General features: G+C 39.6%; 1 protein-coding gene across 1 annotated transcript; it reads right to left on the bottom strand.

The window, feature by feature from the left end:
- Nucleotides 1–7,089: 7,089 nt before the first annotated feature.
- On the bottom strand, nt 7,090–20,693 carry LOC581009. The gene is made up of 14 exons (XM_030977085.1): nt 20,325–20,693; nt 19,424–19,600; nt 17,539–17,799; nt 17,066–17,230; nt 15,927–16,205; nt 15,359–15,496; nt 14,481–14,675; nt 14,113–14,292; nt 12,400–13,377; nt 11,142–11,332; nt 10,297–10,694; nt 9,736–9,832; nt 8,612–8,825; nt 7,090–7,946 (listed from the first exon to the last, which is right to left on the bottom strand). The coding sequence occupies exons 1-14, from the start codon at nt 20,434–20,436 to the stop codon at nt 7,771–7,773; spliced, it is 3,561 nt and encodes a 1,186-aa protein (XP_030832945.1). The 5' UTR covers nt 20,437–20,693; the 3' UTR covers nt 7,090–7,770.
- Between the last annotated feature and the right edge of the window lie 793 nt (nt 20,694–21,486).

The following is a 21,486-nucleotide window of genomic DNA, read 5'->3' as shown; positions in this document are numbered from 1 at the left end:
ATGGCAACGCTGCCACATCCCCACTGTCCCTCCCTCCTTGAAACATAAACAGGCTACACCATCTATGAACTAATTGGACGAGAATTGTCGGTAATATACTTGTACCAAGGGAATACTGCGTGGAGGGTGGGCCGAATGGCGCAGCGTGGTCGGACTGATTAAGGGGCGGGGGGCTGGGGACTGGGATGATGGCTCACGTACATATTTGGGGCACGCCTTTTTTTCTTTTTCTTTTTTGGTTCAGAAATGTACGTTTTCAATGTTTTCAATAAATGTTTTCTACAAATATTCGGGGTCACGTGGCGCCCCCCCCCCGCAAATGTTTAATGAATACAAAATAAAAATAATTACAAAACTGAGAAATATCAGCCCAAAGAGGGAGGGAAAAAAAAAACCGACCGACCAAATGTTTTGGCTAAAGGGCAAAACAACATCTTTATGAATGATAATGACCATTAAAAATAGAGACTCTTATTCCGCATTATGAATAGCGACCCTCCCGTCCATTTTCCTAAATAAACCCGGGAAACCTCGGTCTTTCGATACACAAAAGAAAATTACTAAATTTGGCGCATGGTTTAATGGTGTTGGCACTCGGTTTAATGGTGTTGGTTTGTTTGAGACTAATATAGCCTTTAGATGGATTCATTAATGAATCTAATCAAATCAGACTTAGTGATGTTATCGAGCATCTTACCAGTATCAAATTTCCAATCCCCTAAATAAACCCGGGAAACCTCGGTCTTTCGATACACAAATTTTTAAAGAAGATTAATAAATTTGGCGCATGGTTTAATGGTGTTGGCACTCGGTTTAATGGTGATGGTTTGTTTGAGACTATTTAAATGGTTTCATTTATGAGACATTATCTCGGATCAAATTATAGACTGACCGATGTTTAATATCCAACATTTTACTAGTATTAAATTTCCATTTTCCTAAATAAACCCGTGAAACCTCGGTTTGTCGTTACACAAAAGAAGATTACTAAATTTGGCACATGGTTTAATGGTGTTGGCACTCGGTTTAATGGTGATGGTTTGCTTGAGACTATAATAGCCTTTAGATGGTTTCATTAATGAGATATATATCTGATCAAATCAAATACTAAGTGATGTAATCGAACATTATAGTATCAAATTTCCAATTCCCTAATTAAACCCGGGAAACCTCGGTCTTTCGATGCACAAAAGAAGATTACTAAATTTAGCGCATGGTTTAATGGTGTTGGCACTCGGTTTAATGGTGATAGTTTGTTTGAGACTATTCAGTTAGATGGTTTCATTTATGAGACATTATCTCGGATCAAATTATAGACTGACCGATGTTTAATATCAAGCATTTTACTAGTATAAAATTTCCATTTTCCTAAATAAACCCGTGAAACCTCGGTTTGTCGTTACACAAAAGGAGATTACTAAATTTGGCACATGGTTTAATGGTGTTGGCACTCGGTTTAATGGTGATGGTTTGCTTGAGACTATAATAGCCTTTAGATGGTTTCATAATGAGATACATATCTGATCAAATCATATACTGAGTGATGTAATCGAACATTATAGTATCAAATTTCCAATTCTCTAAATAAACCCGGGAAACCTCGGTCTTTCGATGCACAAAAGAAGATTACAAAATTTGGCGCATGGTTTAATGGTGTTGGCCCTCGGTTTAATGGTGCAGGTTTGTTTGAGACTATAATAGCCTTTAAATGGTTTCATAATGAGATACATATCTGATCAAATCATATACTGAGTGATGTAATCGAACATTATAGTATCAAATTTCCAATTCTCTAAATAAACCCGGGAAACCTCGGTCTTTCGATGCACAAAAGAAGATTACTAAATTTGGCGCATGGTTTAATGGTGTTGGCACTCGGTTTAATGGTGATGGTTTGTTTGAGACTATTTAAATGGTTTCATTTATGAGACATTATCTCGGATCAAATTATAGACTGACCGATGTTTAATATCCAACATTTTACTAGTATTAAATTTCCATTTTCCTAAATAAACCCGTGAAACCTCGGTTTGTCGTTACACAAAAGAAGATTACTAAATTTGGCACATGGTTTAATGGTGTTGGCACTCGGTTTAATGGTGATGGTTTGCTTGAGACTATAATAGCCTTTAGATGGTTTCATTAATGAGATATATATCTGATCAAATCAAATACTAAGTGATGTAATCGAACATTATAGTATCAAATTTCCAATTCCCTAATTAAACCCGGGAAACCTCGGTCTTTCGATGCACAAAAGAAGATTACAAAATTTGGCGCATGGTTTAATGGTGTTGGCCCTCGGTTTAATGGTGCAGGTTTGTTTGAGACTATAATAGCCTTTAAATGGTTTCATAATGAGATACATATCTGATCAAATCATATACTGAGTGATGTAATCGAACATTATAGTATCAAATTTCCAATTCTCTAAATAAACCCGGGAAACCTCGGTCTTTCGATGCACAAAAGAAGATTACTAAATTTGGCGCATGGTTTAATGGTGTTGGCCCTCGGTTTAATGGTGATGGTTTGTTTGAGACTAGCATGCCTTTAGATGGTTTCATTAATGACACATATCTCGGATCAAATCATATAATGACCGATGTTTAATATCAAGCATTTTACTAGTATAAAATTTCCATTTTTCTAAATAAACCCGTGAATACTCGTCTGTCGACACACAAAAGAAGATTACTAAATTTGGCACATGGTTTAATGGTGTTGGCACTCGGTTTAATGGTGTTGGTTTGTTTGAGACCACAATGCCTTTGCATGGTTTCATTAATGAGATATATATATATCTAATCAAATCAGACTTAGTGATGTTATCGAGCATCTTACCAGTATCAAATTTCCAATTCCCTAAATAAACCCGGAAAACCTCGGTCTTTCGATGCACAAAAGAAGATTACTAAATTTGGCGCATGGTTTAATGGTGTTGGCCCTCGGTTTAATGGTGCAGGTTTGTTTGAGACTATAATAGCCTTTAGATGGTTTCATTAATGAGATAGATATCTGATCAAATCATATACTGAGTGATGTAATCGAACATTATAGTATTACAATTTTCATTTTGCTAAATAAACCAGTGAAACCTCGGTTTTTCGATATCCAAAAGAAGATCACTAAATTTGGGGGCATGGTTTAATGCTGCTGGCACTCGGTTTAATGGTGAAGATTATGTTTGAGACTTATAGCCTTAAGATGGTTTCATTAATGAGATATATATCGAATCAAATCATATCGAGCAACTTACCAGTATTAAAATACACGAAACGCCTATTATTTTACTAAATATTGTGGCTGTCAACTATTTAAGCAACATGCAAGTAATATTTTGTAGGTGGGTTTAGGTAGGCCTAGGTAGGTAGGAACTGCATTGAACTGCTGGGTGCACATGTTTTCTTTTCTTCAGTTTTCTTTTTTCTACAAATCATCTTTTTGAAGGTTCCTTAGTATGAAGCCACGAAAGAGTAAACTATTATGGGAAAAAAAACCTATTTGTTATTACAAAACTAGCTAGATTAGGGAGTGTAGTTGCTTTCAATTCTCTGTTCGTACTTGGCTTCACGGAGTAATTCGTCCTTTATAGCGATTCTCTTCATTCCGGAGCGACGTACATGTTCTAATACTTACAGACGTACTCGTGTACTAGTACATTGTGTATATGACACACTACGCACGCCGCACGTCAGTGACGTAGGGACTAATGAATATTCATGACTCCACTAAAGCTCGTGCCAATATATGCTACCTGCTCGAATAGAACGCTCAGTACCCGATGAGAATCAGATGACTTCGGGCTTTAATAATAACAATAAAAAGAAATTGGTGGGGAAGGTTTGAATAGCTTTTCCAGAGTAGATTTAAGGGGGAGGTGTTGTTTTGCTTAAGGGGGGGGGGGGGAGATGATGTACCCCCTCCCCGCACGAATTGGGCAACAACAAAAACTCCCCTAGGGCCCTTAAATCCTGGCTACGCCCTAGGTCATGAGGTGGAGGTGGTGGAGGGGGAGGTGACACTCAAATATGCCGACAGATTTTTAGGGAGTGACACCCAAATTAGCCGACAGAAATACATTACACCCTATATAATCTATCAGACGCTCTCCCTCTTTCCGTAATTGCAAGGACTACTGAGAGACCAAAGAAATTTGAATTGTCATCAGGGACGATGGAGCATCTTTCAGTGTGTGTGTGTGAGGGGAGGGGGGGGGGGGGGACCCAAATAGACAATTCGGATAAAAAAGGGGCACCTACGAAGTGTAATTTTTACCGTTAATTTTACCCTTTTTTTTGGAGATGGGACCGCTCAAGGGGGGGGGGGGGTGCGATTTTTCAAATTTTCGAGGGCAAAAAAAAAATGGTGCTCACTACCCCCCCCCCCCCCCCACTGAGCGAATTATCGGTCGGCTATTTCGCCGCTAAATATTTTCTCACAAATTGAGCCCCCTTCCCTGCAGCCGGCTGTGCATAAGTGCACCTCCTTCAATTTCTCATAAATGTCCCTTTCACCTCTGATAAATGCCCCTATTAAAATCTGATAAGCGCTCCTTCCCTTCGACAACTGCCTTTTTTCCTTTGCAATATGTATCTTTTTCCATTCTCATAAGCAGGCAATAAGCAGGGGGGCACGGGGGGCACGTGCCCCCAAACAATTTCCAAGATCGGTTGAACTTGTTTAGACCCCTCCCCAGGACGTCGATCAATTAAATGTAAGTGCCCTTTTTTATTTTAAGTGCCAGGTACTAGAAGCATCCCTTCCAACCTCTAAAGAGTTCACCCTTTACCTCTGATAATTGCCCCTATTCACATCAGACTGGTATACGTTTAACTTTAACACGTGGCCCCTTTTCCTTTGTAAACAATTGCCACCTTCCCCTTCTGATAAGTGCTCCTATTCTTCTTTGATGAGTGCACCTGTTCATCTCTGATGAGTGCCCGCTTTTTTGTATATACTTGCCCCTTTCCGTTCTGTGAAATGCCCCTTTTTATATCTGTTGAGTGCCTTTTTTCAGTTGTGAGAAACTTCCCTTTTCACCTAATATTTCCTCCCCCCCCCTTTTTTTTAATCTTGACTCGTTCACTTTTTCCTTTCTAATAAGTACCATATTTCCTTCGGATAAGTACCCTTTTCCAATTTTTTATATGAGCCACTTCCCCTTTTCAAAATGCCCCATTTAACATCTGATAAATGCCCTTATTAGGAAGTTCCCCATTTCACCTCTGATAATTGGCCTTTTTACTTTCGCCGTAACATGCACCCATCCAAGAGTTATTATATCTTACTTATAAAGAACTTTTCAGTTTTTCTTCATTTGATTATGCTTAGAACTCGTCAGGGTTTGTTTTTTGTCCTCTTTATAATTTTTTTGTTGTTGCTCGCTTCACTCGCTGAAAATTTTTAACCAGGCCATCACACCCAACTGAAAAGTATAAAGTTTAGGTGGTTTTTGGGGGAGTCAAAATAGTTGAATTGTAGTAAGAAATGAAATAAAACAACAAAAACAATAAAATACATAAGTTTAAAAAACAGTGAAATACATAAGAAATTTTGTCAAAAAAAGAGATAACATAAAGAATAAGCTGGCTCTTCCGAATTGTTTTTGGTATTTTTATTCCAAATGGTCTAATGAATATGTGTAGTGAAAAAAGAACGCTTAGATATGAATAATATATGATTTATGGGTAAAAATATGATTTTATGACCTTATTTGCATAAATTACCATGAATATACAATTAAGTGTATTTTTCAAAAAATTGAAATTATCATATTATTCTATACACTTCACGCGACATGCGTGCACATTTTCGCGGAGATCGGCCGATTCACGGCCGAGATCTTCAAGGGACCATAATGGCCCCCCGGCCGTACTAAGACCTCAAATAGCCCGGCCTTTTTAGGGTTAAGCAGTCAAGGACGGATCCAGGGGGGGGGGGGCACAGGAGGTACGTGCCCCCCGCTCCCCCCAAAAAAGTGTTCAAATCAGCCCCAGATTCGCCAAAAATGTACTGGAAAACAGGGACGTGCCCCCCGGCCCCCCAAAAAATTAATGTGCACCCCCCCCCCCCTACTGAGCGAATTTGCGGCCGGTGCGATTTTCAAATATTCGGGACCAAAAACAAAATTTAAAAAAATGTGCTCTTAAGATTACCGACAGTCCGTTACAGGACTCCCTAGTCCCCCTCTCTCACATGGTGCAACCGTAAGCCTATATACTGTTTAAGCACGATTATATTTATACAAGGACCACAGTGAGCTCTTATGGGGCATTATATACCTCATACATAGATTGTCATTCACTGATTGGTCAAAACTATATCACATGTCAAGGAGCATTTCGATCTATCAAGTATCATTACGTCAGAGGGGTTGATAGCTACTATCAAACCCTGGGATAGGACCCCTAACCCCTCCCGCGACTTAGTTGCGCACACAAATTTTTTGAGTTGCTAGGCTACCGCAATCGCGCGGTTACGCGCAGCGCGTAGGAATTCAATACTCTTGCCTTGGACTTGATGTTGGATTTTTCTTATTTGGGTTAGTAAATTCCTCTTGATCTCGTTTCCTGTTTTTAGAGCTAGATCTAGACCTACAGCTAGACCTAATCATGAATCAATAAAAAGGATGAGGTATATAAAACAAATATGGACTGCTCTGTAATCGGATGATGGTGGGAACTACCACTCCCTCGGTGGTGTTCACACCGGCCCTTCTATCACCCCCTCGGCTTCGCCTCGGGGATGATAGAAGGGCCGGTGTAAACACTACCTTGGGAGTGATATTTCCCACCATCATCCTCATGAGCAGTCAATATTTGTATATTATTGCCCCCTCCCATCTCTCCTTTTCACAAATAAGGGCATTCATCTTCCCTAGAAAGGGGTACTTTTCTACATAAGAGGGGCACTTTGGGGCACTTGACAAAATGTGGGGGCCCCTCCAGCACCCCCCCCCCTCCTAGAGCATCGCCTCTGGCATCGCTCTTCAACCGTACACACACAGACACCTGATAATAACTTATCTAACATCGGTACATTATGCCAACAATGTTACTTTACATGAGCGGTTGACATGTTTTGACATTTGAGATCAAAATTGATTTTATTCACATTTTGGAGGCGAAATGTTATTACATTTGTGGATAAACAGATTCTTTAAAAATTTACGAATTAAATGTGTTTTTAAACAATACATGTGTTCGCTCTACAGTTGGCAAGGCGCATGTCTTATGTACAACCTCAGTTGTTGTCAAAATTGTGTAACTCCGGACAAATAAAATGTGATCATTTTCTCGATAGTTTATGATTGATACAAATTGTGAACGTAGTCGGAACATGCCTTTAGGTGATTAATAGTATTTGCACACATGTGCCCCCCCCCCCACCCGCCGGTCAGGATAACGTCTGATCAACTGTGTGAATTAATCAATATCAACACATCTAATTTGAAAAAGGGGGGATTTTCAGCTGATATAGCTATTGTATTTCCTTGTGTATTTCATATAAACACTCTCAAAAACCTTACTAAAACATACATATACACACGTCTATAAAATTGTATATATTTTCCTCTATCTACGTAAATCTATATTATACTGCCTGTATGTTTATTTATAGTGTTATTATTGTCTACACGTTTTAAAGTACTCGGTGCAAATCTCAATAATTTCTTATTTTATAATAAAACATGTATATAAGCTATATTATATGCCAGAAAATGATAATTCATAATTATATCAGATGTGTCTCATTGAATAAATTTGTTCAATAACATGCTCGGGTTCCTTTCTCGGGACATTTGCCGACTTCGTGCGTTTGATCATAAGACGTCATCCTCCGCATCAAGACGAAAAGCACGCCGATGATAAGGACGCAAAGAGTTGCCATGGCAACAATCGTCATGATCCAGATGTTGAATATTGGATGGACTGCTGGTGTTTCTGGTACAGGAGAAGAGGAGATAGTGAATCACAATTAACAATCCACCATTTTTTTCTATTTTGTTGACACTTTTCGATTGAGACTCAATTATTGTAATATTTACAATTTGTGGGTATCTTGTATATGGACTAACTCATTGTATAGTTCTTGTTGTTATTATGCTTCTACATTCAATAACAGGTTAGTCTTTCTCACTAGTTTGCCTTAACATTTCCACGTTTCTGTAAAAATAAAGTATGTCATGAAATGTAAAAGTGATATATGATATTTTGGAATGTATTCTCTATATCATTTATTCTTCAATATATTCTCTAACATCTTATTACTTTACATTCTTAATTTTTACATCAGCAGTAAAAAAAATTAAAAAAAACTCTACACAAAAGTACAAACGAATAAAGTGAGAAAAATAAGCATTAAAAAAAAAGAGAAAATCAATAACAAGCAAACAACAAAGTGGACACAAATTTAAAAATTATTAGTCATGGGCAAAATTTTGTTCTTAATATTAGTATAAAATACCACATAATAATGCAGTAATTAACTAAGATTGTGGCCCTAAAGTAGGGAATCCGGTTCTGAGATTGAAGTTGGCGAGATTGTTACAAGTGTACCTGAAAAAAATAGTTTTAAACCCGTTGAAAAGTAGGAAAAAAAGACTTACCCTCGGAATCTAACTTGTTATCAAGTGATGGGTGAATGTTGGCTCTTCTTCTCAATCGTAATGGTCCTTTCATGATCCTCTTCAGTTGAAGACGGTTCTCTCCAACGTCGCGGCGGGCTCGGTTACCCGAAGTTCCGACGCATGCAGTGTCACATTCCGAGGACTCATTTCCGGTGATTGCCCGACATACCAACAAATCACAATGGATGTAAACCTTTAAATATAAAAGAGAGAGAGAGAGAGAGGGAGACAGAGGGAGAGAGGGAGAGAGAGAGAGAGAGAGAGAGAGATGTCACCATATTTAATGATTGTATTGGAAGAAATGAGGACAATCTAAATTGTTTTGGCAAATTTATTCGGAGTCGATTATGCCTGACTGCATGGAAGCTAGATGAGGGCTAAAGTCTTCTGAGAGTTCTGGCACTGGTATCTTTTCCCGAACACACATTTACGCAGTTGCTATGTACCTTGGTTAAGACAATGATCAGAAAACGGCGATCATGCTCCTCCGAAGAGCATTAACTTATGAAGGTGTCGAAGTCGAGTGGTTTCATCACTGGACTGGAAATGCAAAGACCGTGGGTTCAAGGCTCGGCACGGCACTTATATCCACGAGAAAGGGAGTTGATCTACATAACGTCTCTCTACTAGGTGTTAAATGATTACCTGGTACGATGCCAACGTCATTGAGATTAGACTGTGTTGTGACCAAGGTTACAACAAATCACCTATTTTATTTGGTCATTTAATTGCAAAGCGCTTTATAAGAAACAGGTATGCCAATTATACATAACGCTTTATAGGTAGCCTAATAAGTTATGGTGCTTGTCGAGTTCTCAGATATTTTATTCGATTGCTTCGACATTGATTTCCTACGCTAGACAAATTCTTAACTTTAACCCTGGACAGTAATGTACACCTAACCCTACTTACAACCTAAAACCCAATCGCAAACATAATCCTATTTTTTACGAGACACAGCCCCAAACAGATGTCCCGCGAGTAAATACATTGGTTAAGACTCACTTGGTCCCTTATTGTGTCAATGGCAAAATAAACATCGAAAATCAAATATTATCATTTAATTTTAATCAAATTATATTCAGGGAAATTAAGTGACTTACCCTATTACCCAGCTCCACGAACCTGAATGTATTCATGGTCACGCCAACAAAACCAAGAGCCTCGTCCTCAATATGGGTTGACATCTCCACGGCACACCTATTTACAGTAAATGGTGCTTCATTAGATTTGGCAAACCCTAATATAAATGATTGTTTTCACGTGTAATTAAAACATCCTGCTACGTAAACGTACTTGATGATAGGATGAATAAGACGAAGAGAAAAACCCCACTCTCCAATCAAATCGTATCGTAGACCTATCATACGAAACCATATCAAAGCATCTTGCCATATCCTATGATATCTTATCCTGAAATGTATTATAATTAAATATGCTATCGGGAAGATCCCGATTCCCATCAAGTCGACTCAGTCGATAAAAGAAAGGGAAAAAAAGGCGTAACATCAAAATTCAAATGGGCCACCAATTTCTTCTTGTTAGATTTTAAAAAGGGGCACAGGATTTCCATTACCGGCCCCAAATCCGCCACTGGCCTCCAAGAGGATATCCCTGAAATCTTAACATTTCGACCCCTCATCACAATTATTTAAGGAACGTACCCATCTCGGATGATAGTCCACTGTACATCGTTGTACGAGGCAGATGGTGTTGCCACACAACTCTTGATGGACACGTCCAATGAACCGTCTTGAGAAGGGACCGATGCACCGAAATGCAGCTCCTTGTCCAGGTTCACATCTACAGGGTATTCGGAGTCGGCATACTTCTCCTCGAAGTCGTCGTCTTTGAAGATGTCCAGCGCGAATTCATAATGCCCGACTGAAACTTTGGTGGAATTCAGCTCATAATAGGTAATCTGGTAAGAGTCTAGTTCCACGTTTCCAGATCGATTGTATGCACAGGAGAAAGGCACATATACTTTCTTCAGCCGGGTGATCGGGCTATCCGCAGTTCTCTCCACCACGGCGTTACTGTAGACGATTTGTGTGTCGTACTCCTATCATGATTACAAATAATTTGTTAAGGAAAAAAAAAAGAATAGTAGAAGTATCTTTTTTTTAAGGAGTGAAACAGGCCCTACTATTTATCAGAAATGCGGGGAGTTTGATCCATAGGCGTGCGGCAACAGAATGAAAGGATTAGAAACCTGCCTATTTTCGGGATTGGGAGAATGAGAAAGGAAGGAGCTCGAGTAGATTGAAGTGATTATGATGTTCTCTGTTGCGGGAAGAGTAAGGAATGTAAAGAGGCAATGTAGATGTATATAAGCAACGAGTGAACCTGTGGCATCACACATAAGGTTCTATTCGTCTAACACAGTCATTGTGAAATAAAATAGCTAAACTTATTCTGAATGTCTAATCATGTCCTAAATGGGAACATGTGTGCGTTTTAGCGTTTTGCAATCATCAAGCCTATACACTTTCCAAACTTGTCGTCTAACCTTTATTTTGTTATTGCAGTCAGTGAGGTTAGTTGTGATACTGATGAAGCGTTTATCTTCAGAGATCATTCCCGTGCAGTCGTCATCGTCTAGGAGATGGAGGTCCTCACCGCTCGTCACCCCGCCAACGAGTGTGAGCGGGATCGTCACTGTCATACTGAAATACCCGCATTGCAAAAGGATCATGCTGTCTGCAAGGAAACGTATGGGTGAGTTAAGAGCTTAAATGAAAATTTGATCTGCAGGCTGCTATTTTAAGGCGATGAAGTTACATTGGTAGTTGTTGCAAACGTTATCCCATTGCCTACTGGAACCGGGTGGCTCCTGTATTAAGCCTATATGAGAATACGAGAATCCAGTTGTCAACGGGGTTAAGTTCTGTCACAAGTCGGATTATAATAAAAGGAAGAATCACTTTGGAAGATTATTTATGGGTGAGAAAAAGAGAAAGATGGGTTTGTGTGTGTGCACGAAGGAGAGAGGTGGGCGGGTGAAGAGACAGACAAGGAGAGTGAAAGAGAGAGAGAGTGTGAGAGAGAGAGTGTGTATATAAGAGGTGGACGAAACACTACGATCGCAAATGTTAATTTTTCATTTTTTATTCCATAGGAATCATTTTCGGTTCATGTAATGCGTCATTGTAATGTTTGCACATTTGAAAAGGTAAAGATTAATGCATAAAGCTATTGAAATAGCTTAAGTTGATATGTTTTTCCGAAAACCTTTGCAATTGCGTTACTGGTTAAACGTAACGTTACCATCCTTTGGGGTCGATTCAGGAGGAAGCAGAGTATTGGTAGTATTCGGCACGATAATAACTGTAGACAGCAACAAAGAGAGAGAGAGAGAGAGAGAGAGAGGGGGGGACGCACACATACACACACACACACGCACACACTCACGCGCACACACACACATACATACAGATAGTGAGTGAGAAAGAAATGTTAATAGGGGAAAATATGTGCAAATATCAACAAAATACAGGAGGAGATTAAACACAAAAAATACATCGATGTTGTATAAGTATGATGCACAATTGCATCTGATAAAATTAAGAGAACTAAAGCTTGTCGTGTTGCACTTTTCAGAGTGAATCGCAAGAATGAAAGGAAAACCCCAATTGGACAACTATAAAGTAATTCAGACAACCAAACTAATTTGGGAAACACCATCTATATGCAATCACCAAGTAAAGCAATTGTTTACGATGCCAATGTATATCAATATGAACGTCACCATATTCAATAGGGCCTACCTGTTGAAGCTGTGGTTCTTGAAAACACAGTTGTTGCATTTCCCACTCCTGGAAAATGGGTTGTCCGATTTTCTGGACCTGAAGATGGAGTTGACGGATTTCCTGGTCCTAAAGATGAAGTTGACGGATTTCCTGGTGCTGAAGATGGAGTTGACGGATTTCCTGGTGCTGAAGATGGAATTGACGGATTTCCTGGTGCTGAAGATGAAGTTGACAGATTTCCTGGTGCTGAAGATGGAGTTGACGGATTTCCTGGTGCTGAAGATGGAGTTGACGGATTTCCTGGTGCTGAAGATGGAATTGACGGATTTCCTGGTGCTGAAGATGAAGTTGACGGATTTCCTGGTGCTGAAGATGGAGTTGACGGATTTCCTGGTGCTGGAGATGGAGTTGACGGATCTCCTGGTGCTGAAGATGAAGTTGACGGATTTCCTGGTCCTGAAGATGGAGTTGACGGATTTCCTGGTCCTGAAGATGGAGTTGACGGATCTCCTGGTGCTGAAGATGGAGTTGACGGATTTCCTGGTGCTGAAGATGGAATTGACGGATTTTCTGGTCCTGAAGATGAAGTTGACGGATTACCTGGTGCTGAAGATGGAGTTGACGGATTTCCTGGTGCTGAAGATGGAGTTGACGGATTTCCTGGTCCTGAAGATGGAGTTGACGGATTTCCTGGTCCTGAAGATGGATTTGACGGATTTTCTGGTCCTAAAGATGGAGTTGACGGATTTCCTGGTGCTGAAGATGAAGTTGACGGATTTCCTGGTCCTAAAGATGAAGTTAACGGATTTCCTGGTCCTGAAGATGCAGTTGACGGATTTCCTGGTCCTGAAGATGGAGTTGACGGATTTTCTGGTCCTGAGGATGGAGATGACGGATTTTCTGGTCCCGAAGATGGAGTTGACGGATTTCCTGGTCCCGAAGATGGAGTAGTTGAAATGCTGGTACTCGAGATTTCCAATGTCGTAGGTAACGTTTCTGGGTGGGAAATAAGTTGCCATTAATATTACATCATTCCACGTCCACCAAAGTTATTCGAAAACGTGATAAGCCTATTGAAATTATCGTAAGGTCGTTTTTTGCAAAAGTCCTTGCAGTCTGCAATCATATTTATGGTATAAACAACAATAATACTAATAGTGGGTTCTTGTATAGTGCTCATGTCTGACAGACTTGATTCTTCTGGCGCTCCACATTATTACCCCACCTTTACCAATGGCTGCCATTTTGGCGCCCCTAACATTTCAAGGAATTAATTCCTTCCAGGTACCCACTAACATCACCTGGGTCAAGTGTGGCAAATGCAAATTAATGTCTTGCCAAAGGACATTAGAGCTGCGGCGGGACTCGAATCGCATATCACAGTCTGGAGACGTATCCACTCGACCACGACACCTCTTCCTCTATACCTCTAATTGATGGGTTTCAGTTTGATAATACCCTTATCAGTTTATTGACAAACAAGTAGACCTATTATTAGATAATAATGCCATGATTAGTAGACCTACTATTAGATAAATGAAAAACACTTGGAGATTTTTGTTTATATTGTACACTTTTAACACTAAGACATTTCTAACAGTCTTGTAAAAGTCAACTACTTTTAATTAAGTTTTACCGACGTCTTCATACCGTTCAGTACATAAATGTTTTGTAAAAACTGCAGATATTTCAATTGAATTGACACTTTGCTTTGTTTATAAACAGACCTACCTTCACAACGCCCCGTTGGCTGGCTCCAACTACTATCGGTCTGACAGACTGAAGAGACGTCGCCGACCGGATAGTACTGTTCCTGACAGAGATAGACGACCACACTCCGATATTCGGTCGTATTTGGCTCATAGAGATCCGAATTCGGCAATGTTGGAAATGAGGAACTGCATGAAACCGCTACGGGGGCAAGATGTTTAACGCAAAAGATAAATAAATGAGAAGACGGACTGTCGTATAGTATTCCGTTGTAAAATACTTTGTTCACTAATGTTCTTTATCCAATTACATACTTGATTTCGTAAATTCTGTGCTCAGTAGCGATATATGCAACTGCCAAGTGATCAATATCAATATACCAAGCTTACGTTTACATTCGGGACGATCGCCGCTGTACGAACCATCTTGTCCACATTCTATCCGTTCTCCTCCATCTAGTTCGTAGCCTGCGTCACAGGAAAACGTGACGTAAGACCCGAACAGCCAATTAGGGTAAGATGTAATGTAGGTGCCGTGTGCAGACGCACCGGGATCACTGCACTGTTGTGGTCCGCGTTTGCCAGCTGCAGAAAGATATTTAGATTTTTTTTTTGTCAATAACAAAAGATTTTTTTTTACAGGCTGTTCACTGCCATTAAGATTAAGTAAATCTGATAATGATAAAAGTAATAATAATAATAATAGTAATAATAGTATCAATAATAATATTAAAAAAACAATGATAATAATAAGAATGATAAAACACATTGTTTAGCCAGGAAAGCGTGCCCTGCATTAGTGCTGTCCCTCCTAAGAGCCCTGTGAATTTGTATTACCCCAGCAGTGCCAGTTATTCATTTACAGAGCGGCAAATGTGGAATATTGTTTTGCCAAAAGAGGTTAGTGCCGGGCTGGGATTAGAAACTTCCACACTTAGAATGAGAGTCAAGTGAAAAAAACCACTGTTCCACGATGTCTCCCTTATTAGCTTAGCCTCTTTAGATGAAATCTTGATTTACAAAAAGTGCAAAGGAGGGGGGGGGGGAATTTCAGAGGCACTTATATGTTTGATGTGCCACTGGCCAGCATACCCTAGCTGACCCGAAGCTAACATTGAGACCTATCTTTCTTAGGGTAAACCATCCATCGTGCCCGTATCGCTTAGCACCTGCAGATGATGAAAGTTTCTTTTTCGCGCGCTGTCATGCAGAAAACTATCATGAGACACCCCGACTCTGAAGAGCGAATACGACCACTGCACACTTACGATACTGGCATATGTATCCTCTGTTAGTCGCACACCTTTCATCATTCCAACTGAAATCGTCATCTAAGAGATCGGTGCAGCGCTCAAATCCTCTGCTTGGCTGACCCGGCGCCCAAAAGGGATTTGTTACTGCTGGTCCTTTGGATATGAGAGTTGGTAAAAGAGGAAAAAAAGTGAGGGAAATATCTGTATAGTATGGATTATATTTGGCTATTATTATTATTGAACTTTAGCAGTGATTAAGAATACATTGTGATCCTGAGCGTCTTATTGGCATAGCTGCCTGCTCACACGAGATCCATGACTTAAAGATTTGACAGAAATTACGCATCAAAAGATAACCAAATGTGCTGAACAACTTCGCATTTTTAATAGATTTCTTCCTCCTTGTCCGCCCGACCTTGTGCAGTGAGAGGAGGGGATCGAGAGGGTGCGCCTTTACTTTTAATCCTTTATCTTCCTTTGCTTATCATCACAGTTTTTACATCTGTGAGCAAATGTGATAACGCAAAAGGCCTTTTCGAGATCCTTTAAAAGACTCAGAAGTTCACCATCGACACGATCTTACCATCTAGAAAGAGCACTTCTTCGTCTGGCTTCGAGTCATCTCGGAACCCTCCAATCCACCAGTTGGGTCGCGATCCGTCGTCTTCCTCATTCGCCATGGAAACCAGAAGCTGCTGCTGGACCTCTGTGGCAATCTCCACCAGCTGGCCGGATTTATCAGAGCAATAACTGCGTGCATTGTCCCAGCTGTTCCAGATAGTCACAAAGACTGCGCAGTTCGTGCCGTAAGGCACCTGAGGTGAATCAGCAAGTCCCGGAATAGTAACAGGACAGGCTTGCTCTGGAATGAAAGGTATAGTCTTTTCACTTTATTTTTGTGTGGCTATATCATGGTTTTGGAAACCTCTTATTCTTTGGCACGCCCACACAACTGTGTGGAATCTATGGAAAGAAGAGGCCAACGAGTGTGACGAAATGAAACACTACTATGTCTAGTGAATGGTGGTTTTCTGTTCCACGATACCACTATTGTTATAAACTAAATAATAAGTCTTTTGAGATGTCAACCCGAGAGTAATCTCAATATACCCAATTGAGAAATAATTAAAAAGATTATGTAATACGACATAGTAATGTTCGCAGATTTAATCAGGTAATATAATAGGCCATTGGACTTGCCTCAGGTTGATCTTTCAAAAGTCTTTGCAACCGTGTTGCATATGCTTGTCGATATGCCAGCAGGGAACCTACGGCCTTGATTCATATCGGAAGTACTTGATAATTGATGTTTTACCTATAAAGGCATTTATCTCGAGCATTGAGCAGTGTCGCATTAGTTCCAAACGTGGGACTTTCCGGTTATGAGTCAACTACTCGACCTCTCAACCATTGCTAATTTTAGATGCCTGCTATGAATTATTGTGTACAAGTGAAGCCTCTTCACATGGCATGTAGCATTGGAAACTCAATCTAATTTGACTTTTTAAAATGATATGTTTTCCTCTGGCATCATGTTTTTTCGGATTATCCTAGAAGTCACCATCGACTAGCTTAAGGGTTTGGAAAACACATTCATGTTTACCTACTTTTTACACAAATTTCGTAACATCATGATCATCTATATTACTTATCGTGGAAAGATTAGGAACAGTTCACATATGATTTCTAAACAATTACTGCGAGAAACATCTTTCTCCTTACCGAACTCGCAGATAAACGGATTAGAAACTCCGCAACTCTCATCATTCCAATCGTAGTTGTCGAATTCCGAAGAGGGTACCCCTTTGAGTTGAATGCAGATTTTTTCGTCAGTTGCGCCGTTAGGTTCTCCGTCGGCCCATGAAAAATATTGAGCTTCGGAATCCGCTGAAAGGTAAAACCAGGAAGTGGGGAAGGGTATGGGAATAGCAAGGAACATATTATTTTTGTATGTTTACGAAAGAGTGCCGGACGAATTTATGGATACTTTGGCAACTTGTTGCCCAAGATCAGCATTTCACTATTTTTCCGCGAGGGGGCGAAGAGAAAGAGCCAAAATTGTCATTTAGAATGTTCTTTTGTCATTAATATACATTGGTATACATGTTGCTAAAACAAGTAGAAGGTCCAAGCCCCACTCGTATGTTTTTCGATTAATAGTTTATAATAAGATAATTAAAAACAGAAGAACTTACATCCTTCCCAGTACCACTTTAGCCCTTCAAAAGCACCTATCCAGTAGGAATTGATTCTGCCTTGAAGTTTCCCCGCTAGGAACTCTTGGGTTGACTGGTCAGGGATTTTGGCTAGTTGGCCATAAGGGTTGTCAGGAGAGATAGTTGCACAATCATCTCTGGCCTCCGCCCAATCCTTACCGTCATCACTTGCCAGGAAGCATGCCTCATCTATGTAATTCCAGCTACCCGATGGGCATACATCCACGTTTGACAGATCAGCTGTATTGTAAGAAGAAACAAAAGCGAATTATAATTAATAATAATTAAAGTGAATAATTATAGAGGTTGCGTATAGCAAATAGACAGCGTTTTCAAGACTAGCAGTGTTAGTCGCGGAGGGGTTATACGTAGCTGGGGTCAGCTAATGAGGGGCTGGCTGAAAGGGCGGGGGAGGTAGTAGTTTTGCTAGGAGATTGGAATGCAAATACAACGGGGTTGTATCATGTATTTTCATATCCCTTCCCTTTATCCTTTTTTGTTTTCTTTTTTCTTCTCTCTCTCTTTCTCTAAATATCCCCCATTCATTTTCTCCTCCCGATATTCCGATTGATGGCTACATGCCATGATTATGTTCCCCGTAGCCAACTCAGTATTAATGTCTTTTAAGAACCTTTATAATAATAATAATAATAATAAAAACGTTACTTATAAAGCGCTTACCACTGAAGTCTCTAAGCGCTATACACAAAAAATAGACTGATATACAATTACATCTTATACAAAACTAAAAATGCAAATAAACATACAAATTACAATACATATGGAATACACGTCAAAGTGAACAGAGTTAATTAATAATTGAACGCTATTTTGAATAAATGTGTCTTGAGACTAGTTTTGAATAGGTTAACAGTTTCACAGTTTTTTACATTTAAAGGTAATCTGTTCCAAAGTTCAGCAGAAGCTTTGCGAAAGGAGCGATTACCATAAGAAAGAGTTGACACAGAAATAGATACAAGGTTTAATTGTGAAGATGACCGTAAACTGCGCGAGGGTTTGTATTCCTCGATTAATTCTTGCAGATAAATTGGTGCCAATTCATGAATGCATTTATAAGTTAAAACTAAGATTTTGTACATAATGCGGTACGTCACCGGCAACCAATGCAATTCGCGAAGTACTGGGGTGATGTGTTCACAAGAACGCGTGCGTGTTACAAGGCTGGCAGCAGAGTTTTGGATTCTATGGAGTTTTGCAATGTGCGAGTCCGAAAGGCCATAAAGAAGGCTATTGCATTGATCAAGACGGCATGTAATAAATGCATGTATAAGCGTTTCGGTAGATTTTTGATCAAGAAAATTCCTAATACGACCTATCTTGTACAAGGCATATGAAGCTGAGCGACAAATATTTTTTTTTTATATAATCATCCATCCTAAGATCATTTTCAAAGATGACACCAAGGTTACGTGCACTTTTGACAGGTTGTATCGGAACATTAGCAATTTCGACAGATGGTAAATGGGAAGACTTTCTGAATCGAGATGTTACATGTATAACCTCAGTTTTATCCTCAGTTTTATACCGGGAGTTGGTGCCCTTTAGAGAGGGAGCGTCCAAAAATATAGTTTAAAAGGAGTTTAAGGAGTTTAAGGAGAGGATAGAGAGAGAGAGAGAGAGAAAGTGGACCCCGGGGGGGGGGGGGGGGGGGGGGGGGGTCACGATGTTTGTTATCGGTTTGGGTGTATTGGACCCCTTGACAAAATCCGGGAGCCGACCTAGGGAAGAGAGAAAATGTGATAACTCGAAGAAGGATACTGAGAAAATGTATTTATATAATTTAGCATAGAAATGTGTCCATACGTCATTTTTGTACGTATTAATTTATTTTGGTACTACTTACGCATGCATGTCGGTGTTTTCTCGGACCAGCTTCCATACTGTGTGCATGTGCTTGTCACCGTAGGGTCCAACAGACGAAAGTTTGACTCGCAGGAGAACGTGACCTCGTCGCCATAGGAACGTCCAGATCCTTCGACTGATCCGAAGTTTGGCACGGCGGGATCAGGGCATTGGATACCTTTGTGCAGTAGAGAGGATAAAGGAATCGGAAGAGAATGAGATAGATGGACGAGAACGTCGAGAACATCTTTTCATTTTCAGTTTCATGTGAAAGAAATGTTCTATAATTGTCATAAATTTAAATTGATCCACATCGAACCCAACCCGATTTCTTTTGTAACATACATAACGGAAATCTATAATTTTAACAACTTTGATTAACCGTTTCTCTTGCCTCCTTTCGGAATTACGTATGCTTATTGATTCTTACATCCCCTCGTCTGCGCCTGCGTACGTGAGTGTGTTGTGCGTTTTTCTGGATGTTACCATTTGAATTTCTCTAGTCCCGGTGAGATCCTCTAGATGAAACATCCCCCTGATTGTACGAATGTAAAGGTTTTATGTAACACTATACCTTACAGCACATTTATGTGCAATTTACGTTACAATTTCTAAATAATTATAATAACAATAAGATCAACGATGATAATTATAATGATAATAATAATAATAATAATGATAATAGCAATAATAATTCTCCTAACGATATTGATGACGTTATTCATATTCATGATAACATTAATGATAATCACAAAATAGTAATAATAAAGATTATAATAACATAAATACTTTTATTTGGGGGGGATTCTGACAGTTCACAGAAATGAAAGACTGCCACGATTAGCTCAACGAATATTTCCACCACCTCCAAGAAGGAAAGATCAACATAAGGCTATACTTACGATTACAAATCGGCATCCTGCCGCTCCATTCCCCCGATGAAGTATTGCAAAGCAGGACCACCGAGTCTTGTTCGGCGTCCATCAGGTGACCAGGATCACACGCGTAAATCATATACACGTCATCACCGTATGCGACGCGGCCGTTTTGGAGAGATGGTGGGGTGACGCATGGGTCCGCTTGGTTGATGGGTAGGAAGTGGGAATAATATTCTTATAATGAATAAAAATGTTTAGTTCGTCATAAAACAGTTTGCCTCTATCATGTAAGGGTAATAATCGGGAGCGCCATGAGGGTCAAATCTGACTGACATGAGCGCTATACAAGAAACCACTATTATTATTTATTATTGTTATGTATATGTCCAGAAGTAAAATTTAAGACGACATGAAGGGGTGGTTTTGTCTTTAAGCAAAGAAGTACATCATCATCAACATATTCAAAAGCAAGAACAAATACAGAACCGCAACAAGCGCAACAACACAAAATGCTATTATACCTTTGCCTTCAGTATAACTACTACTATAGTACTACTACTACTACTACTACTACTACTACTATTCTACTACTACTACTACTACTACTACTACTACTTCTATCACTACTACTACTACTACTGCCAATACCAAAATACTATTACTTCTACTACTACTTTTACTACTACTACTACCACTACTACTACTTCTACTACTCCTGTTACTAAAGCTACTATCAATACCACCAATTCTACCACCAAAACCACCACCGCTACTATACTAATTATAATACAACACTCTTACTGTTAGCTGCTGCTGTTGATACTCCTATCACTACTACTACGACGAAAACATCGGATACATACCTGAAGTTGCCAGAAGAGTTTGGAGCAACATCAAGCATCTCAAAAACCACACAATTTTCCGTTGCTGCATCATTTTCATCAACCATGAGGTGTCACTCCCTTTTGGTCTAATCTCCCTTTCCCATTGTCTTTTGAGTGGTCTTTCTCTTGTACACTTATTCATTAATTGGTTGTTTTTCCACCCTCTTATCTCGGTTGCATATTCAACCTTATCGTGTTTAAACATAACGTAATTTACTCAGTTACAATAATTAATTCTTGACTGGATATCTACAGTATCTATTTCCAATATTCATTTAAGGCTGCATGGGCGGATCCGATAT

This window comes from Strongylocentrotus purpuratus, unplaced genomic scaffold (genome assembly GCF_000002235.5).
Source record: "Strongylocentrotus purpuratus isolate Spur 01 unplaced genomic scaffold, Spur_5.0 spur5_scaffold_9, whole genome shotgun sequence".
NCBI classification, from domain to species: Eukaryota; Metazoa; Echinodermata; class Echinoidea; order Camarodonta; family Strongylocentrotidae; genus Strongylocentrotus; species Strongylocentrotus purpuratus.
The sequence above is the reverse complement of the archived record's forward strand: the minus strand, read 5'-3'. Positions and strand labels throughout refer to the sequence as shown.

Coding starts and splice junctions, on each gene's coding strand:
- LOC581009 (XM_030977085.1), bottom strand. CDS start 20,436: ATGATTTACGCGTGTGATCCTGGTCACCTGATGGACGCCGAACAAGAC. Junction 17,231..17,538: donor AAAGTGGTACTGGGAAGGAT/GTAAGTTCTTCT, acceptor TTTACCTTTCAG/CGGATTCCGAAGCTCAATAT. Junction 13,378..14,112: donor GCCAACGGGGCGTTGTGAAG/GTAGGTCTGTTT, acceptor TTTCCCACCCAG/AAACGTTACCTACGACATTG.